Raw genomic sequence first — 22,128 nt, 5'->3', positions numbered from 1 at the left:
AGTCCAGACGTTATTCTTGGTGGCCATGGAATCGGCCCATAGAGTGTACAAACTTCAGGCTTTGTCCTGCAGAGATCCATTTCTCCGGATTTCAGAATCGAGCGTGCTCCTGCACACTGTCCCTTCCTTTCTGCCAGAAGTAGTTTCTAGTTTCCACGTTAACCAGGAAATGCGATTGCCAGCTTTACCGTCCTCAGGTTCGAGCGAACATGGCTACATGTTATCCCTGGATGTATGTAGGATTCTGCTGCGGTACTTGGAAGTCACAAACAAACTTACTTTGTCATATCATCTGTTTGAGCTGTCTGGCACAGCCTGGAAGAGTAAACCAGCCTCGAAAGTATTCATTTTGAGATTGATCTGAATGGCAATTTCATCTGCCTACACTGGAGCTGGAATGCAGCCCCTTGTTTTGGTAAAGGCTCACTTCATATGAGATGTTGCTTCTTTGTGGGTGTGGGTGTTTCCCCAGAAGAGATTTTGTAGGGCTGCAAGTTGGTGTTCTTTGCATACCTTTACAAAGTTTTATAGGATAGATTTGGTGGCCAAGGGGGATTCCACCTTTAGACCTTCAGTTCTGGCAGCAGGCTCATCAGTCCCATCATGAATTTAGGAGACTACTATTTTATATCCCACTAGTTCAGGAATAGAGTGGATTATACAAGAAGGAAAGATTAGATTCTTACCTTTGCTAATCTTCTTTCTTGTAAATCCACACTCTATTCCTGAAGCCCACCCTGGGAGTTGCTGATTTGCCTATTGTCTGTCTCCCTAAGTTCTGGCATGTTGGACTTCTGTTTCTTTGTCTAGCCTTTCCAAGAGTGACATCTGCAAGTTTTGTACACTTTGTTCTAGGGGGTCTCTTGCTGATATAACCCACACTGTTTGTGTAGGCTGTGTCTCCTTGTTTATGGTTTATAATGTTTCCTAAACCTGTATTTTTTTGTTCATGGTTATAGATTTTCACAATATGAGCAGATTAGACTTGTTTCTCGGGGAGTTTCCCTGTACCCCTCCCCTTTCTGTGTCCTATACAGGTATGACTGTTTGCTTTTGTACCAACTAGAAGTCAGAGGGCAGTCCTAAGGTAAGAGGGGAAAATAAAAAATAATGTACCATCTCCTCCTCCTCTCTCCCCTTCCTCTCCAACCCTGAGCAGCATCTCCTCCCTCTCACTCCCCCTCTGGTGGTCTGACATCTTTCTCCCCCTCCTTCCCATCCCTCCTCCCCCTTTGTGATCTGGCATCTCTCTGTCCTTCTCTTCCCCCCTCCCCTATCTCTCCTCCTTACCTTCCCTGGTCTGGCTTTTTTCTCTCCTTCCCTCCCTCTCCAGTAGTCCATCATCTCTCTCCTTTCCCCTTTCTTCTAATCTGGTATCTCAATCCTCTCCTTCCATTCCTTCTTCCTCCCTAACCTAGTCTGGAATCTATCTCTCTCCTTCTTCCCTTCCCTGGTCTGGCTTTTCTCTCTCCTTACCTCCCTCTCCATTAGTCCATCAGCTCTCTCCTTTCCTTTCCCCCTTCTTGTAATTTGGTATCTGACTCCTCTCCTTCCCTTCCTTCATCCTTCCTAATCTAGTCTGGAATCTCTCTCTCCTTCTTCCCTTCCCTGGTCCGGCATCTCTCGCCCTCCAGTGATCATCTTTCTCCTTCCCTTTCTCCCTTGTGATCTGGTATCTCCCTTTCTCTTCTCTCCTCCTCCCTAACTTGGTCTGGTATTTCCCTTCCCCTTCTCAGTAGGTCTGGCATCTTCCTTTCTTTTTTTTCCCTCCCCATCCCCACGGTCCAGCATAATAACCACCCCTCCTGCCATCCCCCATGGGATCTCCCCTGCACGGGATCCGGTATGGCAGCAGCGCTTTCACTCTTCTGGCTATTGGCAAAGTGATGCAAGAAAATGGAGTAGATTCTGCGCCATTCACGGGGGAAAGTGTTTATGAGCAACTTTAAAAACTGAAGGTGGACAAAGCGATGGGACCGGACGAGATCCATCCCAGGATACTGAGGGAGCTCAGAGAGATTCTGGCAGGTCCTATTAAACACTTGTTCAACAAATCTCTGGAGACGGGAGTGGGTCCTGGGGATTGGAGAAGAGCGGATGTGGTCCCTGTTCACAAAAGTTGTCACGGAGATGAAGCGGGAAACTACAGGCCGGTAACCCTCACTTTGGTTGTTGGAAAAATAATGGAAGTGTTGCTGAAAGAAAGGATAGTGAACTTCCTAGAATCTAATGGGTTACAGGATCTGAAGCAACATGGTTTTACTAAAGGTAAATGGTGCCAAATGAACCTGATTGAATTCTTTGATTGGGTGACCAGAGAACTGGATGGAGGACATATGCTAGATGTCATTTAAGTTTTCAAGTTTTATTAGGATTTTATATACCGCCTATCAAGGTTATCTAAGCGGTTTTTACAATCAGGTACTCAAGCATTTTCCCTATCTGTCCCGGTGGGCTCACAATCTATCTAATGTACCTGGGGCTATGGAGGACTGAGTGACTTGCCCAGGGTCACAAGGAGCAGCGCGGGGTTTGAACCCACAACCCCAGGGTGCTGAGGCTTTGACACGGTTTCTCATAGGAGGCTCTTGAACAAACTTGAAGGGCTGAAGATAGGACCCAAGGTGGAGAACTGAATTAGAAACTGGTTGTCGGACAGATGCCAGAGGGTGGTGGTTAATGGAAGTCGCTCGGAGGAAGGAAAGGTGAGTAGTGGAGTCCCTCAGAGTTCGGTGCTGGGGCTGATCCTGTTCAATATATTTGTGAGTGACATTGCTGAAGATATAGAAGGTAAGGTTTGCCTTTGTGCAGATGATACCAAGATTTGTAACAGAGTAGACATCAAGGAGAGAGTGGAAAACATGAAAAAGGATCTGCAAAAGTTACAGGAATGGTCTAATATCTGGCAACTAAAATTCAGTGCAAAGAAATGCAGAGTAATGCATTTGGGGATTAATAATCAGAATGAACCATATATGCTGGGAGGTGAGAGGCTGATATGCACGGACGGGGAGAGGGACCTTGGGGTAATTGTGTCCGAAGATCTAAAGGCGACACACAGTGTGACAAGGCGGTGGCTGCTGCTAGAAAGATGCTGGGCTGTATAAAGAAAGGCGTAATCAGTAGAACAAAGGTGTTGATGCCCCTTGTGACAGGGATACGGCTAGGCCTAATAAAGCCAAGGGAAAAGCTCCTGTAAGTATCACTAAAGTTCCAGTGACTAAGTGGAAGAAACATCCTGGGTATAGTGGAAATCCTGTGCACAATGTCAAGAGTTCACAGAGCTCAGGAAGGAACTAGAAGGACAGGGCTCTTTAAGAGTTTAGCTGACTCTGCTGTTAGGGGGCGTGGTTGCTGGCCCAGTCTCCCTTTTTCTGAGCTTCCCTTGTCAGAAGGAGAGGAGAGGCAGCTGGTACTGGAAGCTGAGGAAAAGCTGAGAAGGAAGTCAGCTGGAGCAGCTAACTTATGGCCAGCACAGGAAGGTTCTCACAAGGATTGGGAAATGGAAAATCTTGAAGTACAGTCTGAGGTTTGTGATAGGGACTGGCTGGAGAACAATGTTATGCCTCAGGGGGAAGAGCACCCCATGGAATGGGAGTAGGTTTGGGAAAGCCTGAATTTTATTTTCCTTTGTGAAGGGTTTTTTTCTTTTTGGAGTTTTGTGTTTTGAAAGTATTTTTGTACACTGTTTTGAACCTGTGCTGGGAGCTACAGAATTTACCTTGATCTTCTATGATTGGAAAGAGTGGCAACACCTGTAGGAGAACCGGCTTCTCTGCTCCTACTAAGGGGAATTGCTGTTTAAGGTTACCACAAGCATAATTAGTGCCAATACTGTTAAAAGCCTTATATCCTAAACTATTACCAGAGACATGAACTGTTCTATCTTACCTTGAAGGTGGCATATAGGATAAACTGTATTTTGTGTTATTACTGTTTTGAACTTATCTCTGAAAGCACAGCCGGTGCGGGGATTAGAACTGGCGTGTATGAGGAAAGAAGCAGCAGAGAAAACTGGAACGTTTGGTTTTTGTATTGATGCCAAATTTTGACCTTTTTGTTTGGAACTTTCATTGATGTTCAATAAAAGTGTAATATTTGAACAAACCAGGCCATTTTGGTGTGCAATTTATGGGAGACACCAGGCAAGCTGTGTTCCACCACCTTTATGCTCGCGCCAAGACTAGGATTCTGCGGAGCTACTAGGCCTCGCCAGGATCCCGGTCCCACACCCCGTACAGGTCGTTGGTGAGACCCCACTTGGAGTATTGTGTTCAGTTTTGGAGACCGTATCTGGCGAAGGACATAAGAAGACTTGAAGCGGTCCAGAGGAGGATGATGAAAATGATAGGAAGTTTGCACCAAAAGATGTATGAGGAGAGACTGGACGCCTTCAATATGTATACCCTAGACTAGAGGAAAGGAGGGACAGGGGAGATATGATTCAGACGTTCAAATATTTGAAGGGTATTAACGTAGAATAAAATCTTTTCAAGAGAAAGGAAAATGGTAAAACCAGAGGATATAATTTGAGGCTGAGGGGTGGTAGACTCAAGAGCAATGTAAGGAAATTCTTCTTTATGGAGAGGGTGGTGGATGCCTGGAATGCACTCCCAAAAGAGGTGGTGGAGAAGAAAACGGTGACGGAGTTCAAAAAAGCATGGGATGAACACAGAGGATCTAGAATCTGAAAATAATAGTAAATATTGAAGAACTAAGGCCAGTACTGGGCAGACTTGCACGGTCTGTGTCTGTATATGGCCGTTTAGTTGAGGATGAGCTAGGGAGGGATTCAGTGGCTGGGATGGTGTAGATGGGCTGGAGTTGAGCTTTGACAGAGACTTCAGTAGTTGGAACCCAAGCACAGTACCGGGCAGAGCTTTGGATTCTTGCCCAGAAATAGCTAAGAAGAAGAAGAAAAAAATTGGAATTGAATCAGGTTGGGCAGACTGGATGGACCATTCGGGTCTTTATCTGATGTCATATACTATGTTACATGGCTTTGCTGGCCCAGAAACTTTCCCTTCTCTTCTGCTTCGTGCCTAAGCAGGGACAGGAAGCAGTAGCAGAGAGAAATCTTCTGGGTTACCGAAGGCAGTATGTTTACTTCACTCAAGCTGCCGGCGACCCAAATAGAAAAAGAGCGGCTGCAGCGATCCTATGGGGGTGGGGTGGGGATAAAACCCCGGATTGCAGTGTGATCTGGCCATACAGTCTCCGCAGGCAGCCATTGGCTCGCGGGCCTTGCAATGAAGACCACTGCTCTAGAGGGAAAATGTAAATGTATAACTGACATTTAAGTGGTGTAGGTGCATTTTTAAAATCTGTATTTACACGTGTTCTGCTACAGAAAATGCTGTAACTTTATGCTTCAAAGTTATATGTTTAAACTGCACTTGAATATTAAAATTTAACTATTGTGCTTGACAAATAAGCATAAGCAATTCAGATGACTAATCATGGAATTTATTTTGTTTTCCTGCATAACAGTTTGATGCATTTGATAACTTTTTTGCCAAGGGAGGATCTAAAACCCTATCTTTTATTTATCAAGAAGCAGATGCACCAGGATTAGGTAAGAGAATGTTTCCAATATTTTATGTCACTAACCTTGTAAATAGCAAATTATATTAGTTAAAATGCTAGAGATACAATATAGCAGTACTACTACTATTAATTATTTCTATAGCGCTACCAGAAGCACGCAGCGCTACCAGATGCACGCAGCGCTGTACAGAGTCACAAAGAGTTAGAAAACAGTCCCTGCTCGAAAGAGCTTACAATCTAAACAGGCAAGACAGACAAACAAAATGTCATGAATACAGTTAAGGGGTATGGTTAATCAGCTGGCTGGGTTGGAGGGCAGAGGAGTAAAGTTAAGAATTGAAAGCTATATCAAAAAGGTGGGTTTTCAGTCTGCTTTTAAACAAGGGAAAGGAAGGGGTTTGACGATCAAACGGGTAATTTATTCCAGGCATAGAGGGGCAGCTAGATGAAAGGAACGAAGTCTGGCATTGGCAGTGGAGGAGAAGGGGGTAATGTTAAGAGTGACTTATCTGAGGAACGGAGTTCTCTGGGAGGTGTATAAGGAGAGAGAAGCGAGGAGAGATATTGAGGGGCAACAGAATGAACGCACTTGTAGGTCAGCAATAAGATCTTGAACTGTATACGATGGCAGATAGGGAGCCAGTGAAGTGACTTAAGGAGAGGGGTGACCTGAGCCGCGCAGCAGAGTTTTGCACAGGTTGCAAGGGGGAGAGGCGACACTGAGGGATACCAGTTGAGTAGATTGCAGTAATTTAAGCGTGAGGTTACGAGAGCTTGGACAAGGGTCCGGGTAGTGTGCTCAGAGAGGAAGGGGTGAATTTTGGTGATATTGAAGAGATAGAAACGACAGGTCTTAGCAGCATGTTGGATATACATAGAAAATGAGAGGTCAGAATCAAAGATGACTCCAAGGTTGCGAGCAGAGGAGACTGGAACAATGACAGTCTTATTTACAGAGATGGAGAAAGAAAGAGAAGCAGAGGGTTTAGCAGGAAAGTACAATTCGCTTGATATTCAGACCATGACTATTTCTCACAGTATGTGGCAAAACTAGAAATTCAGTACTGGCATCGTATCTGGCGACTGGCATTGACTTTCCTGTTTTAATTTGGCCAGCTAAGACATAGTCAAGCCGATATTCATTGGCGGCCAAAGATAGACCTGCTTTTTAGGCGGGTCTATCTGGCTGTTGAACTTATCCAGCTAGCTGCTGAATATACCTGGTGATGGCTTTGTCACACAACATAGCCAGTCACTGGTTCTATCAGCCAAATGGGATATATAGCGGGAGATAAGTGTCTGCTTGATGTTTCTAGCCAGCTAAATGTTTTTAAACTTGAATTTTAAAATCCTTGGCTGGATTTTATTTTCAGGCTATCTACAATGAATATTAATGAGCTGTATTCTCCGAAGACAAGACTGATAAATCCTAAACTAAACTAAACTAAGCCTTAAGTTTATATACCGCATCATCTCCACGGAAGTGGAGCTCGACACGGTTTACAAAGCTTAAAAATATAGGAAGAGAGAAGAGAAAAAGTTTACAAAGCATAAAAAGAGGGGATGTAATCAGGAGAAGAGATGTTATATGCTAGAGAAAAGCCAGGTTTTCAGTTGTTTTCGGAATAGTTGGAGGGAGCCCAGGTTCCGCAGCGGGACAGTGAGATCGTTCCAGAGGCCCGTGATTTTGGAGAGGAGGGATCTACCCAGTTTACCTGCGTGGAGGATGCCGTGTAGAGAGGGGAAGGATAGTTTATGTCTGTGGGCTGATCTGATGGTAGTAGGTGTCGGGGTGAGGAAGGATAGAGGGATTAGGGTCAGAAGGATGCCGTGAATGATCTTGAAAGCCAGGCAGGAGCATTTGAAATGAATTCTGGAAAGTACTGGGAGCCAGTGAAGATTGGTAAGTAGTGGGGAGACGTGGTCATATTTGCGTTTAGCAAAAATCAGCTTGGCCGCAGTATTCTGGATAAGCTGGAGTCTGCGAAGACTTTTTTTCGTTAGGCATAAGTAGATGGCATTACAATATCGAGTTTGGATAGGATGATGGATTGTACAAGGACGGTGAAATGCTTTTGGTGAAAATAGGATCTAACTTTCCTCAGCATGTGGAGGCTGAAAAAACAAGATTTTGCCAAGGAATTCAGGTGATCGTTGAGGGAAAGGGAGGAGTCGATAGTGATGCCGAGGACCTTGCTTGAGAACTCAAGGTGTAGAGCAGGGCCTATGGGTAGGGTGAAGAGGGCGGGCAGGTGAGCTAATTTTGGGCCAAGCCAGAGTAATTTTGTTTTTGATTCATTTAATTTCATCTGTACTGAGAGGGACCAGGCGTGAAGTCTCATTATGCATGATGTGATGTTCTCTTGGAGGTTTGTAAGGTTTGGATCTGTTTCGAGGAGGATAAGGATATCGTCTGCATATGTGTAAATTGTTTCAAGGGGGGTATAGTTTGAGGAGCTTCAGGGAGGTCATATACATGTTGAAGAGAATAGGGGATAGGGGAGAGCCCTATGGAACACCACATGATGGTGTCCACGAAGCGGATTTGGAGCCGTTTGTGTTGACAATGTAGGAACGATTGCGAAGGAAGTTTGAGAACCACTTTAGGACAGAGGAGTCTATTCCAATCTCAGAAAGTTGGTAGATTAGTATGTCGTGATGCACGACGTCGAAAGCCGCGGAGAAATCAAACTGTAGGAGAACAGCAAATTTGTTTCGGGCGTGTAGTTGTTGCACCTTTGAGATTAAGGAAACTAGGAGGGACTCGGTGCTGAAATTGAGCCTAAATCCGTATTGGTAGTGTTGGAGAATGGAGAATCTCTCTAGGTAAGAGGAGAGCTGAGTAGCGACTATGGTCTCTAGAAGTTTTGTTAAAAGAGGGATGTTTGCTATGGGGCGATAGTTCGATGGTGAGGAAGGGTCAAGATCGGGTTTTTTCAGAAGAGGGGATAAGGCAATGTGTCCCATTTCGGTGGAGAACAGGCCCGATAGTAAGACTTTGTTTATGAGGTTAGTAAGGGAAGAGATGGCCTATGCAGGGATTTTTTCGTAAAGGTAGGGGTCTAGGATGCACTTGCAGGATTTAAGTTTGAGGCAAAGTTTAGAGTTCTGGGTCTCGGATACAAGTTCGAATGTAGTCCATGATCTGTTGGCAGGGATAGCGTCGGAGTCTTTCGGGGGGAGAGAGTTATAGGAGATAGCTGAGGGAAACGAGCTCTTTATGGTAGTGATCTTCTCGTTGAAGAATTTGGCTAGGTCATTTGGAGATGGGAGGGGGCGGAGTCATTTTTAGAAGTTAGGTTCCGCCAGTTGTGGAACAGTGTACTGTTTTGGTTTTTTGACCTGGAGATTTTGTCTCCATAGTAATTCTTCCTAGCTTTTTTTAGTACGGAGTTGTAGGATTTGATGTTTTCTCTCCAGGATTGCTTATCTAGGGGGGATTTTGATTTTTTCCATCTCCGTTCCAGGGCCCGACATTTCTGTTTTAATTCTCTGTGGTATGGGAGATACCAGGGAGCCTTGTGAGAGTAGGAGATGGGTTTAGTGGTTAGAGGGGCAAGGGCACGGTACGTGGTTTCGGAAAGAGTCACCCAGTTGTGCCAGATTGAGTCTGGGCCCATGTGATTGGGAAGAGGAGGGAGTTTGTTGAGAAACTGGGACCAGAATAATTCACTTGAGATCTTTTTGCGGTAGGTGATGGAGTTTGTGGCACGGGTTGGGGTATCAAGGGCTGACATGAAGACAGGGAGGCAGAAAGAGCCTAGGAGGTGATCAGACCAGGGGACATGTTCCCAACGGGTCATATCTGTGGAAGTTTTATGCTCAGTCAGGTCAAGAAAACTAATGATGTCAATGGAGTGTCCCTTTTCGTGGGTAGGGGTGGGCGGGGGAGCAGTGAAGCCTAAGGAAATGAGGAAGTCTTTGAACTTAGTTGAGTCATTGTTGGTGTTGTTGTCTAGGTGAAGGTTAATGTCACCTATGATCAGTAGTCTTTGGAATTTTAGATAGGCCTTTGTTATGGTCTCAAGAACAAAGTCAGAGGATTTATTCCAGGGGGTGGGTGGGCGGTAAAGAAGCAGGATGCCTAGTGGGTGGGGGCGAAGTTCGTCGTTTATTGAGGCTAGCATGAATTCCAGGGAAGGATGACTACCCTTTTCTAGGAGCTCAACATTAAAGAATGATTTGTAGAGAAGGGCTAGACCTCCTCCTTTCCGGTTTATTCTAGGAGAGAAAAGACCATGGTAGCCTGGGGGACAGAGTTCATTTTGGGTGAGTAAGTCATCTTTTTCGATCCATGATTCAGTGATGCACAAAAAACCCGGATCAAAATCCTCAAGTAAATCTTTTACTATTTGGGTCTTATTTCTGACGGATCTGGCATTACAATAGAGAGTAGGGACTGGGGTGAGAGAGTCTGAGGTAAGGTTGGGCAGGTTTGCTGGGGGAACAGGCTTTAGGGAGGTGAGGTTAGCACCTCGGTGCTTTTTGAAATGATGGGGTCTGGTGGGTACTAGCGTGGGGATTCTGAGCCCAGGACAGATGTTGTTGGGGAATGTAGCATCGGGAGAGTTTGGGGGAAGAGGCTTTTGGGAGTGGGAAATGTTTGTGAGGGAGCAGAGAAGGAGGATAAGAGGCCAGAGTGATGGCTTCATGGTTGGAGTCGGGTGGGCCAGTGAGAGGGGGTTTGTCAGCGAATTTGCCAGGAGGGGGGGAGGGGAAGAGAGGAGTTAGGAGGGCTGATAGCGAATGGGAGAGGAACAGAGACTGAAAGGAATTTGTGTCCCACAGCTTCTAGTGTGATAACGGACAGGTTGGAACTTAGTGTCAAACAATTTGAAATGGGTCTTGGCTAGATATGCAAATTAAAGAAACAAGCAATGCAGTTGGCTAAATATGTAGTTTAAGAAAAACAGGTAGTGCAGTCGGCTAATTATGCAGTTAAAAGGAACAAGCAGTGTAGTTGGCTAAATATGTTAATTAAGGAGAGCAAGCAGTACAGTTGAATAAATAAGTCAAGGAGTGTATCCTGGGGCTGAAAAATTTTTTTTAATTTTTTTTTTGTGTGGGTTTCGCCGACCTGGGTGGACCAGGTGAAAGATTCAACGTGGCTAGATAAGAGTTTGGGCAGGATCAGCCCGATCGGAAACTTATACCTCATTCATGGATGCCATTACTGTTGGAGCTCAGTGTGGGAAGTACTTCTCCAGCAAATTTCTAGATGCTTTTGAGCAGGCCTACCACATGTGCATCTATTCTTGCCCGTCACTGTTGCGCAGGACTTCCTCAGTCTGTGCTAGTGTGATAATGTTTTTGTAGACAAGGTAGAGGATGTCATGTACCTCATCAGAAAACATTTTGTAATGTAATATAATGTAATTTATTTCTTATATACCGCTAAACTCCGTTAGGATTCTAAGCGTTTACAGAAAAATAGACAATAGGGTGCATTAAAATTATAAGTAAAATAGGTACTTAGAAATTCCCTTACTGTCCCGAAGGCTCACAATCTAACTAAAGTACCTGGAAAAATGACAATTAGTAGAGTAATGAAGAAATAAAATAGAGAATAGATGAGAAAAATAAGAAAATAAACATTCTAATAAGACTACAATGATCTAAAGGACTTTGAAAGGTTGAAAAAAGAGGGGAGATAAGAATAGATGCAGAGGGAGAACCGTTGAAGCAATAGAATTCTGGGGAAATTTAAATGAAATTTGAATGATAAAATAAAACAAAATAAGTGAGATTAAAAAATATATCATAAACTAAAAAGAATTAAAAATAAAATTAAAACAGTCAAAACTGAAGTCCAGTTTGAACGGGCCCCCGAGCCAACCGTTGGTCCGATGGCCGGACTGCAGCCCTCCTCCGTCGGCTCTCCCCTGATACCATAAAGTCATTGTCTTAGCTTACTCTCTTGGCATAGCCTTCACATCCAGGAAATATAGAAATGAAAGGCAATGGAGGACCTACTACTTTCAAAATTTTCCCCAACCCTCTCAAAAACCCTAGAATAACCAAAGTTGTCTGAAGATGAGCAGACAGCATATTCTCATATGTGGGTGACATCATCCACGGAACCTGGTATGGACTGTTACTGTAAGTCTTTTGAAGATTGCCCATACCGTGCATGCATTGGTGCCTTCCTGCCTGACGTCGGCTTACGGGACCTACAGTTCTCAGTTTTCTGCAGAGCTAAGAAGCTGTTCCTTGGAGTTTTTCCAAGCACATAAAACTTTTTCATATTTTTGTGCCTTCCTGTTTGTTTTCTACATTTTTATGTCTTTTTTATTATTTTAAGACCATAAGCATAGCCTTACTGTGTCAGATCAATGGTCCATCAAGCCCAGTAGCTGATCATGGTGGCCAATCCAGGTCACTAGTACCTGGCCAAAACCCAAGGAGTAGTAATATTCCATGCTACCGGTATAGGGTAAGCAGTGGCTTCCCCCATGTCTTTCTCAATAACTGACTATGGACTTTTCCTCCAGGAACTTGTCCAAACCTTTCTTAAAATCAGCAATGCTATCCGCTCTTACCAAATCCTCTGGCAATGCGTTCCAGAGCTTAGATATTCTTTGAGTGAAAAAAAATGTCCTCCTATTGGTTTTAAAAGTATTTCCCTGTAACTTCATCAAATGTCCCCTAGTCTTTGTAATTTTTGATGGTGTGAAAAATCACCATACCTGGTGGCCTAGCGGGGCAGGAGCGATCTTCCTACGCTCCTGCCCCATGCAGAGACGTCAACATAAATGGCTGCTGTTAGTTCCCGTGGTCTCACTACAGCAGTTCAAGGCAGCCATTTTCGTTCATGGCTCAGCACGGCGTGGGAACGTTGGAGGATCACTCCTGCCTCATTTCACTGCTAGACAGCCAGGTAAGGTGTGGAGATGTCCAGGAGGCGGGGATGGGTCAGAATCGGCCCTAAAAGTTATTTATGGGCCAGCTCTGCCCCTAACTCCCGCGAATATGGAAGAAGAAGTGTAGAAAAACAACCTCTTCACACAGACGCTTCTCACCAACTGAGGTGAAGAAAGAGGTTTCAGTGAACAAATGAGCATGTGCAGTGCTTCAGTGCTGCCATCTGTTGATACATAGTAACATAGTAGATGACGGCAGATAAAGACCCGAATGGTCCATCCAGTCTGCCCAACCTGATTCAATTTAAAATTTTTTTTTTTTTTCTTCTTAGCTATTTCTGGGCGAGAATCCAAAGCTTTACCCGGTACTGTGCTTGGGTTCCAACTGCCGAAATCTCTGTTAAGACTTACTCCAGCCCATCTACACCCTCCCAGCCATTGAAGCCCTCCCCTGCCCATCCTCCTCCAAACGGCCATACACAGACACAGACCGTACAAGTCTGCCCAGTAACTGGCCTAGTTCAATCTTTAATATTATTTTCTGATTCTAAATCTTCTGTGTTCATCCCACGCTTCTTTGAACTCAGTCACAGTTTTACTCTCCACCACCTCTCTCGGGAGCGCATTCCAGGCATCCACCACCCTCTCCGTAAGGTAGAATTTCCTAACATTGCCCCTGAATCTACCACCCCTCAACCTCAAATTATGTCCTCTGGTTTTACCATTTTCCTTTCTCTGGAAAAGATTTTGTTCTACGTTAATACCCTTTAAGTATTTGAACGTCTGAATCATATCTCCCCTGTCTCTCCTTTCCTCTAGGGTATACATATTCAGGGCTTCCAGTCTCTCCTCATATGTCTTCTGGTGCAAGCCTCCTATCATTTTCGTCGCCCTCCTCTGGACCGCCTCAAGTCTTCTTACGTCTTTCGCCAGATACGGTCTCCAAAACTGAACACAATACTCCAAGTGGGGCCTCACCAATGACCTGTACAGGGGCATCAACACCTTCTTTCTTCTACTGACTACGCCTCTCTTTATACAGCCCAGAATCCTTCTGGCAGCAGCCACTGCCTTGTCACACTGTTTTTTTGCCTTTAGATCTTTGGACACTATCACCCCAAGGTCCCTCTCCCCGTCCGTGCATATCAGCTTCTCTCCTCCCAGCATATACGGTTCCTTCCTATTATTAATCCCCAAATGCATTACTCTGCATTTCTTTGCATTGAATTTTAGTTGCCAGGCATTAGACCATTCCTCTAACTTTTGCAGATCCTTTTTCATATTTTCCACTCCCTCTTCGGTGTCTACTCTGTTACAAATCTTAGTATCATCTGCAAAAAGGCACACTTTTCCTTCTAACCCTTCAGCAATGTCACTTACATACATATTGAACAGGATTGGCCCCAGCACCGAACCCTGAGGGACTCCACTAGTCACCTTTCCTTCCTTCGAGCGACTTCCATTAACCACCACCCTCTGGCGTCTGTCCGACAGCCAGTTTCTGACCCAGTTCACCACTTTGGGTCCTAACTTCAGCCCTTCAAGTTTGTTCAACAGCCTCCTATGAGGAACTGTATCAAAGGCTTTGCTGAAATCCAAATAAATTACATCTAGCATATGTAGCATAGAATATGGAGGTGCAACAGACACCTCCACTTGTACCTGTTCTACTACACTCAGGATTTGTAGACTTCAATCATATCTCTTTTCCAAGCTGAAGAGCCCTAACCATTTTAGTCTTTCCTCATACGAGAGGAGTTCCATCCCCTTTATCATCTTGGTCGCTCTTCTTTGAATCTTTTCTAGTGCCACTATATCTTTCTTGAAATAAAGAGACCAGAATTGAATGCGATACTCCAGATGAGGTCGCACCATGGAGCGATACAGGGGTATTATAACATTCTTAGTCTTGTTAACCATCCCTTTTTTAAATAATTCCTAGCATCCTGTTTGCTTTCTTGGCTGCCGCCACACATTTAGCGGAAGCTTTCATCATATTGTCTACGATGACACCCAGATCATTTTCTTGGGCCCTAATCCCTAAAATGGACCCTAGCGTCCGGTAACTGTGATTTAGATTATTCTTCCCAATGTGCATCACTTTGCATTTGCCACATTAAATTTCATCTGCCATTTGGATGCCCAGTCTTCCAATTTCCTAAGGTCCGCTGCAAGTTTTCACAATCCGCATGCATTTTAACAACTTTGAACAGTTTAGTGTCATTTGCAAATTTAATCACTCGCACGTTGTTTTAATTTCCAGATCATTTATAAATAAGTTAAATAGCACCAGTCCTAGTACAGCCCCTGCGGCACTCCACTGTTTACTTTCCTCCATTGAGAAAAAGATCATTTAACCCTACTTTCTGTTTTCTATCCAATAACCCAATTCCTAATCCACAACTGAACTTTGCCACCTATCCCATGACACTTTAATTTTCTCAGGAGCTTCTCGTGAGAAACTTTATCAAAAGCTTTCTGAAAATCTAGATACAGGTACACTATATCAACCTGCTCACCTTTATCCACATGTTATTCACACCTTCAAAGAAGTCAAGCAAATTGATGAGGAAAGGCCTCCCTCGGCTGAACCCATGCTGACTCCGTCTCATTAAATCATGTTTGTCAACGTGTTCCATAATTTTATTTTTTATAATAGTTAATATCATTTTGTCCGGCACTGAAGTGAGGCTTACCGGTCTGTAATTTCCCGGATCTCCCCTGGAGCCCTTTTAAAAAATTGGCGTACATTGGCCACTCTCCAATCTTCAGGTACTACAGACGATTTTAACAACAGATTACAGATCACTAACAGTAGGTCGGCAATTTCATGTTTGCGTTCTTTTAGTACCCTTGGATGTATACCATCCAATCCTGATGATTTATCACTTTTTAACTTGTTGATTTGGCTTAGTACATCTTTCTTTTTCTTCAGTTCCATTTAAAAAAATAAAAATCATTTTTGACCAATTTAATTTTTAGGCCTTTGGGCTCACCTCAGCCTGTTTTCAGGCCGGAAGCATCAAGCCTTTTTCAGGTTGTGATCTACTTGACTTTCCCAGAACATAGAGCCTTTCAATATTGCATCAGCAGTCTTCACTTCGATGTCCAAGGGGCTTCAAATAATGCACTCGTACCAACAGACCATTTTGGCTATAGACTGATGTGTCCAGTGCCTTGGTCCCGAGCATTGTGACACTTTTTGCCAACTCTGCTCTAAGCTGCAGAAAAGGAAGCTGAAGGTACGGATAGTTAAAATATGAGAAACCTTTTGGGTCTATGGGTACACATCAAGGATGTCTACTGATTTGATGCAGACATTCAATGCCTGCAATCCTAGCATTGCACTGTTCCAAAGGCACCGACAGTTCATGCTACTTCCCTCAGCGGAAGTTTGTAAAAAGGCTAAGAAGCACGAACACTTTTCTCCTTCCAGGCATGCATCATCTTCATCCTAAGCATTGACCCCATCAATCAACTTGAAGCATTGGCACACTGAGACTAGGTCGCCATCGCTACAGTTGGTTTCTCTTTAAGGCATGCCTTGACATCCAGGTCCTCGGGACTTCTGGTGCAAGGCTTTTCTGATTTTGTCAACTTTTTATGGGAAGCCTTCTTAACAGGTCCAGGAAACACTGTGCTGCGCTGCCTGTAGGCGTGCCAATTCCGCTTCAGGGAGATCCATCTCTCAAGCAGGCATCTCTTCCTCATACCATGCCGACTCCTAGTGTTGGTGTCCCTTTGGAGCAGAACTGGGATGATTGGATGTCTCTTTCCATGCCCTTATTGTCACATGGCTCCTCTGTGGATGATTTGGGGATCCCTTGTGGGGTCTGGAGGTCAGGATGTAGGAGCAGCTGCAGATCACAGTGATGATCCCTCAGTGCATCGCCATTTGAAATGCTGTTTCCATTTCACTAGTCATTTCTGACACTCTCTCTGCGTTGAAGCTTGATGCCCAGCAGCCATCCACCTCTCAGTGCTCCGTTGTGAGTGGCACAAATGCACAGACTACTTTTTTTCCTTTTCATGCAGACATCACCTCTTTAGTAACTGACCAATGGGAGTCATCTGAGGGCTCTCTAAAGGTGGCCAAAGCTAGGTCTAGGCTCTATCCTATGGATCCGAATTTCCAACAGCTGTTTGCGCATCCAAAAATGAATTCTTCAGTAGCACAAGTGACCAAGCACACCTCCCTTCTTAGTAAGGTTGGAGTGATGCTGAAAGATGCACAGGACTGTAGGGTGGACATGGTCCTTAAAAGTTTGAAGTGCTGGCTTTGGGTATCAAAGCTGCAGCAGCTGCTTCCTTTCATATCAGATTACAGACTAGTCCCTTGGAACTGGCGGATGCCTGTCTCCACATGATTAAGGAGGAAGTGGATTATGTGGTCAAAGCTCTTTATGACATCATCAGAATCCTGAACAAGGTTTCAGCTTACTCTATTTCTGCCTGCCAAATTCTCTGGATCAGACAATGGACAGGCGATTCAGCCTCCAAGGCCACTCTCCACAGATTATCCTTCACGGGGCAGATGCTTTTGGCAAAGGGCTGGACGACCTCATGGCCAGTGTGGCAGATCGCCATCCAAAATCTCTCCCACACTGCAGGGGCTGTCATTCTGCCAGGGGCAGCAGAGGCAACTTTCAGCCCTCTAGGAGATCCCACCAATTTTCATCTGGTTACTCGGAGGCCTTTCAGGGGTTCAGACAGATTTGGCAGTTACAGGCACCAGCAACCTGCAAGTTCCTGTGTTGGCTTGGCCTCCAAGAAGCAATAATGATGCCAGGGCGACTGCTGCCCCTCCTCATATCGACGGGCGACTGTCGTCTTTCTGGCAGCAATGTGAACAGATTTAATCCAACTGTTGGATCCTGGACACTATTCAGGAGAGGCACAAGTTTGAGTTTTTTTGACCCCCTCCTGATCTGTTTCTTGACTCCCCAGCTAGACAGCTGGAGAAAGAGTCCAGAGTCCGAGCGAGAGTGCAACGACTCTCTGACATGCCATAGAGCCAGAATCGAAGAAGAATCGGTCTCAGGCAGATAGTCCTTATACTTCATAGTGCCCAAGAAAGGCATGAAAGATGGGAGGACCATTCTAGACTCAAAATCGGTAAATGAGACGCTAAAGGTTTCCCGCTTTCATATGGAGACAGTCGACTCCTTTATAGTGGCAGTGGCTCTGGGAGAATTCCTTGCCTCTGTGGATTTAATGGTGCAAGTAAAAGTAAAGTGAGATCCTGCAAATAAGACATCGCACCCTCGGACTCTTGGTGCTCCGGAGTATACAACTCCTGATAAAACTCCCGGAACCGCATTTGAATCTGCACATCCTCGGACAACAGGGTATCCCCCTTATCCTTAATAGACATGATAGATCTTTTTGGACCCCTATTAGGTTACACAAATTAGACAGTTCTAAATCTAATAGATGCTGGCATTGTCATTTGGACATAGGGACACTGGATCATCTGTTGTTCTATTGTCCTTTGATACTTAACTTTTGGAGGTCAATATGGGGTACGATTAACAACATATGGGCATCATCAATTCCACTGACGTATGAGGCGGTCATATGTGGAACGTTATTACATGTTAAACCCCCCTATGGATAGTTATAAATGCCGTCTTTTTCTTGTCATGACCGGGATAGCTATGCAGATGGTAACCCGAAATTGGAAGAACTGCGAACGCCTAAATTTTAGCTATAGATATGAAAAAATGAATGCCGATGGTTTGTGGCACAGTAATTTATGCTGGTTTGGAGGTCGTTGACATCATATATTACTTCACTATAGTAGGTCTTTGATTCTGAGTCAGGAAAGGGTGAAGGGGGGGGCTAGTTCTGTCCTAATTTGACTTTTGAGTATGTCCACCTGGGGTGGGAGGAGGGTGGGAGAATATTTTTAATCTGAATAGGGTAAGGTTATTGAGATAGTCTATGTTTCTGTGTTTTATTGAATAATCATTGGGTGGGGGGGGGGGAGAAAATGTTTGGTTATGCATATTTGTAAATTGAATGTGCTTTTATTAACTTATTATCTAATATAATAAAATGCTAGGCCGCACATGCGCACTAAAAAAAACGTGTTCCCTGATCTGTCGGGTTTTTTTTAGTGCGCATGCGCGGGTTGTACGTCACCAAACTCGGCAACGCAAGCCATGTCCGCCGTCGGCCTCGAGCTCCTGGGGGCCGGCGGCTCGAGTCGCCCAGCCGGTGCTGAGTCCCCCCCACTCCCACTTCAGCTGGCACGGACGGTTTGAGAATGAGGGAGATAACAACGCAGCCAGACGGACCGCGGGAAGGGAAAGGGGGGGAGGGTTTCGAGGGAGCCGGCTGGCCGCATAAATTATTTTAATTTGAAATCTGCCGCCGTCGCCACGGCTCCTCTCTCATCTTCCGACATAATATAAGTGCAGCTCATGAGAGGAGCCGCGGCGGCGGCTTTGAAAATGGCTCCCTTAGTTCGCTGCATTTTTTTTTTTAAGTTTAAAACTGCCGCCGTGGCTCCTCTCACGATCCCGGCCTGTGTCAGAGAAGGCTTCCGACGCAGGCCGGATCGTGAGAGGAGCCGCGTAGGAATCTTTAAACTTAAAAAAAAATCCAGCAAAGAACTAAGGGAGCCGTTTTATCTCCATGCTACTACGAAGGAACAGGTGAGGGGGAGGGAAATGCTGATGCTGATGCACAGGGAGCAGGCAGGCATGGCAGGCAAGCAGGGGAAGAGGGAAAGGGGCTGCTTTGGGGGTAGGGGTGTGCTGGGGGCACATAGCAGTCATGGGCAGGGGATCACAGAACAGGCAGGCATGGCTCAACAAGGGGAGAGGGAAAGGGGGCTACTTTGGGGTGAGGGGTTTCCTGGGCCAGACAGCAATCATAGGGGGGAAACAGAAAGGGGCCACGGAGCAGGCAGGCATGGCACAAAAGGGGGTAGGGGCATTGGGAAACGGGGCTGCTTTGGGGGGAAGGGTGTTCTGGGGGCACACACCAATCATGCCGGGGAAGAGAAGGGGGCCACAGAGAGATAGGCAGGCATGGCGCAAGACAGAGACACAGACAGAAAGAATGACAGACAGACAGACAGCATCCAAGCACAGAGAGAGAAAGGAAAAAAAAAACCAGTCGTCTACTCTAGCACCTGTTGCACAGGGGGAGAACGAAAGAGATGCTGATGGACAGGGGGTTGAAGAAAAGGAACGGAGGACTAATGTTGGACAGGGGGAGAAGGAAAGAGGTGCTGCTGGACAGGGGGGAGGTAAAACAAAGGGAGAAGGGCTGCTGCTGCATAAGGAGAGCAGTGAAGGGGTGGTGGTGGACATAGGGGAGGTAAAAGGAAGGGAAAATGGACAGGGGGAGCAGGCAAGGGGTGGTGATGGACAGCCAAGGAAAAAGAAAGGCAGAAAGAAAAAAGCGGCTAAGGAGAGAGAGAGAAAGAAATAAAGACAGACACACACACATATGTTCTAGCACCCGTTAATGTAACGGGCTTAAAGACTAGTATGATATATATTTGTGTATTGCACTTTTGAAGTTTAGAAAATCAATAAAGAATTTTTTTAAAAAAAAGACTGGGTTTGGCACATTTTTAACCTGTGGGCCAGGAGTTTACTTGTCCTATTACCCGACAAAAAATATTTGACGCAAACATTCTGAATTAAATTTAAGAATCATGTCCTCCAATTTGCCCAATTTCATCCGGATTTCCTGTATCCTGTTGCGGGCATCCTACAGCACTCTGATGGGCCTCAACCTGCCACGAGAGCTCAGACTGCAAAGCTCTTCCCTCCGCTTCTCTACTGCATTTTTTTAAATGCAGCTATAGAAATAAGTTCCCCTCTGAAAATTGTTTTTTATGCTCTCCCAGATAATAGTCAGAGAGAACTCCTGCACATTGTTATGCTCCAAGAAATCCTGAATGACCCCCTTTAGGTTATGTACCACCAAGAAATCACCTAGCAAGCTATCATTCAACTTCCAATATCTACACGTCTCCCTCCATATTCGCTGTGATAGGGGATTAACAGACCCGTGAATAAAGAAAAACCTTGAATAACTTTTTCATATGTTATTCGCTGTTTTCTATTAAAAACCATCGTGAATATGGTGAAACCGAGAATAACATGGTGAGAGACCTGGCCTGTTCCTGAAGGAGAGGCAAAAACACAGTGAAGAAAGTGCTGGGAATCAGCGATTTTCTCTGTAAATGCTTGGAATCAGCAATTTCTCTATGCAAGCTGACATAATTTGGGGGGAGGAGTCAGCAAGCTCAGAACTGCGATTAATTGAAACCGCGACTGCTGAAACCGCAAATATGGAGGGAGAAGTGTAGTGTCTGGCTTCATATCCCCTCCACCCCAGATCAAGCCACACTGGCGCATAGTCAGACCAAGTAATGTCCTCACATCTGAAACACTCTTATTTCCATTTCATACCCAGATTATGGAACATCATCCCCTCATCTGTCAGATCTTTAAACAGTCTATGGAACTTCAGGAAGGCTTTGAAAACCTTCCTCTTTGCAAACCCAGCTCCTTAGCTTATATCTGCATCCCTGACTGACCCTTACGGTGGTCCACCGGACCAAAAACCCACCATACTTAAATTACGCACAAACCTACAAAGCTAGTTTACCTTATGTTAGGCTAAGCCCATATGGAAAATGATGTAATTTAAATCACCATAGGCTGTCTTTTTGGAAAATGCTGCAATTTTAAAACACCCTATGTCCCCCCCCCCTCCTGTAGAATCCACTCGAGGATCAAAAGCCAGGATAAAAACCCCTCCTACTATGAACTGTCCAGATTTAACAGCCAAGACCTTAGAGAGCAGGTCCTCAAAAATAACCCCGGTTTACTATTAGGAGCATTTATGGGGTCACATGATGCACTCATCCTGAACGGACGTCTCCAGCTATCTCTCCCGATCCCGGAGCTGATTTCTCGGTATTTTTACGGCCCCTTTCAGCCCTACTGACCTGCATATTTACGTAGCAGCTGGGGTAAAGGGCAGGCTGTCTGCTGGTACCGTTTTCAGTGGTGGTGCCACGTTATGCCGACTAGAATATCGAAGGCTGCCAAACTACCTAGAGGCCCTTCTTCTCTTGCCAAGATGGTGTCGGTACAGTCCCCGGATTCAGTACAACTTAGCCCGACGATTAACTTTGCATTTTTTGGCATTGAAGTTGAGTTGCCATATCCTAGACCATCGCTCCAGTAGGAGTAGGTCGTGCATCATGTTGTCGGGCAATGAATCTTCATCTGTTGTGCATTTGCCCACTACATTACTCAGTTTGGCGTCATCGGCGAATAATGTTATTTTACCTCGAAGCCCTTCTGCCAAGTCTCTTATAAAGATGTTAAATAGGATTGGGCCCAAGACTGAGCCCTGTGGTACTCCACTAATCACCACCCCCTCCGAAATGACGGAGGTGATTAGTGGAGTACCACAGGGCTCAGTCTTGGGCCCAATCCTATTCAACATCTTTATAAGAGACTTGGCAGAAGGGCTTCGAGGTAAAATAACATTATTCGCCGATGACGCCAAACTGAGTAATGTAGTGGGCAAATGCACAACAGATGAAGATTCAATGCCCGACAACATGATGCACGACCTACTCCTACTGGAGCGATGGTCTAGGACATGGCAACTCAACTTCAATGCCAAAAAATGCAAAGTTATGCACCTGGGCAGCCAGAATCCATGCAAGTCTTATACCCTT

At 45.1% G+C, this 22,128-nt stretch overlaps 1 protein-coding gene across 1 annotated transcript in view; it reads left to right on the top strand.

Annotated features, from left to right (window-relative positions):
- Nucleotides 1-22,128, top strand: part of DNAH8 (dynein axonemal heavy chain 8) — a 1,666,792-nt gene that overhangs the window by 135,312 nt on the left and 1,509,352 nt on the right. The window contains 1 exon segment of the mRNA XM_033937418.1: nucleotides 5,491-5,575. Coding sequence (XP_033793309.1) covers nucleotides 5,491-5,575 — 85 coding nt within the window.

This window comes from Geotrypetes seraphini, chromosome 3 (genome assembly GCF_902459505.1).
Source record: "Geotrypetes seraphini chromosome 3, aGeoSer1.1, whole genome shotgun sequence".
Classification (NCBI taxonomy): domain Eukaryota; kingdom Metazoa; phylum Chordata; class Amphibia; order Gymnophiona; family Dermophiidae; genus Geotrypetes; species Geotrypetes seraphini.
Note: the sequence above shows the minus strand (reverse complement) of the source record. Positions and strands in the feature narration are given on the sequence as shown.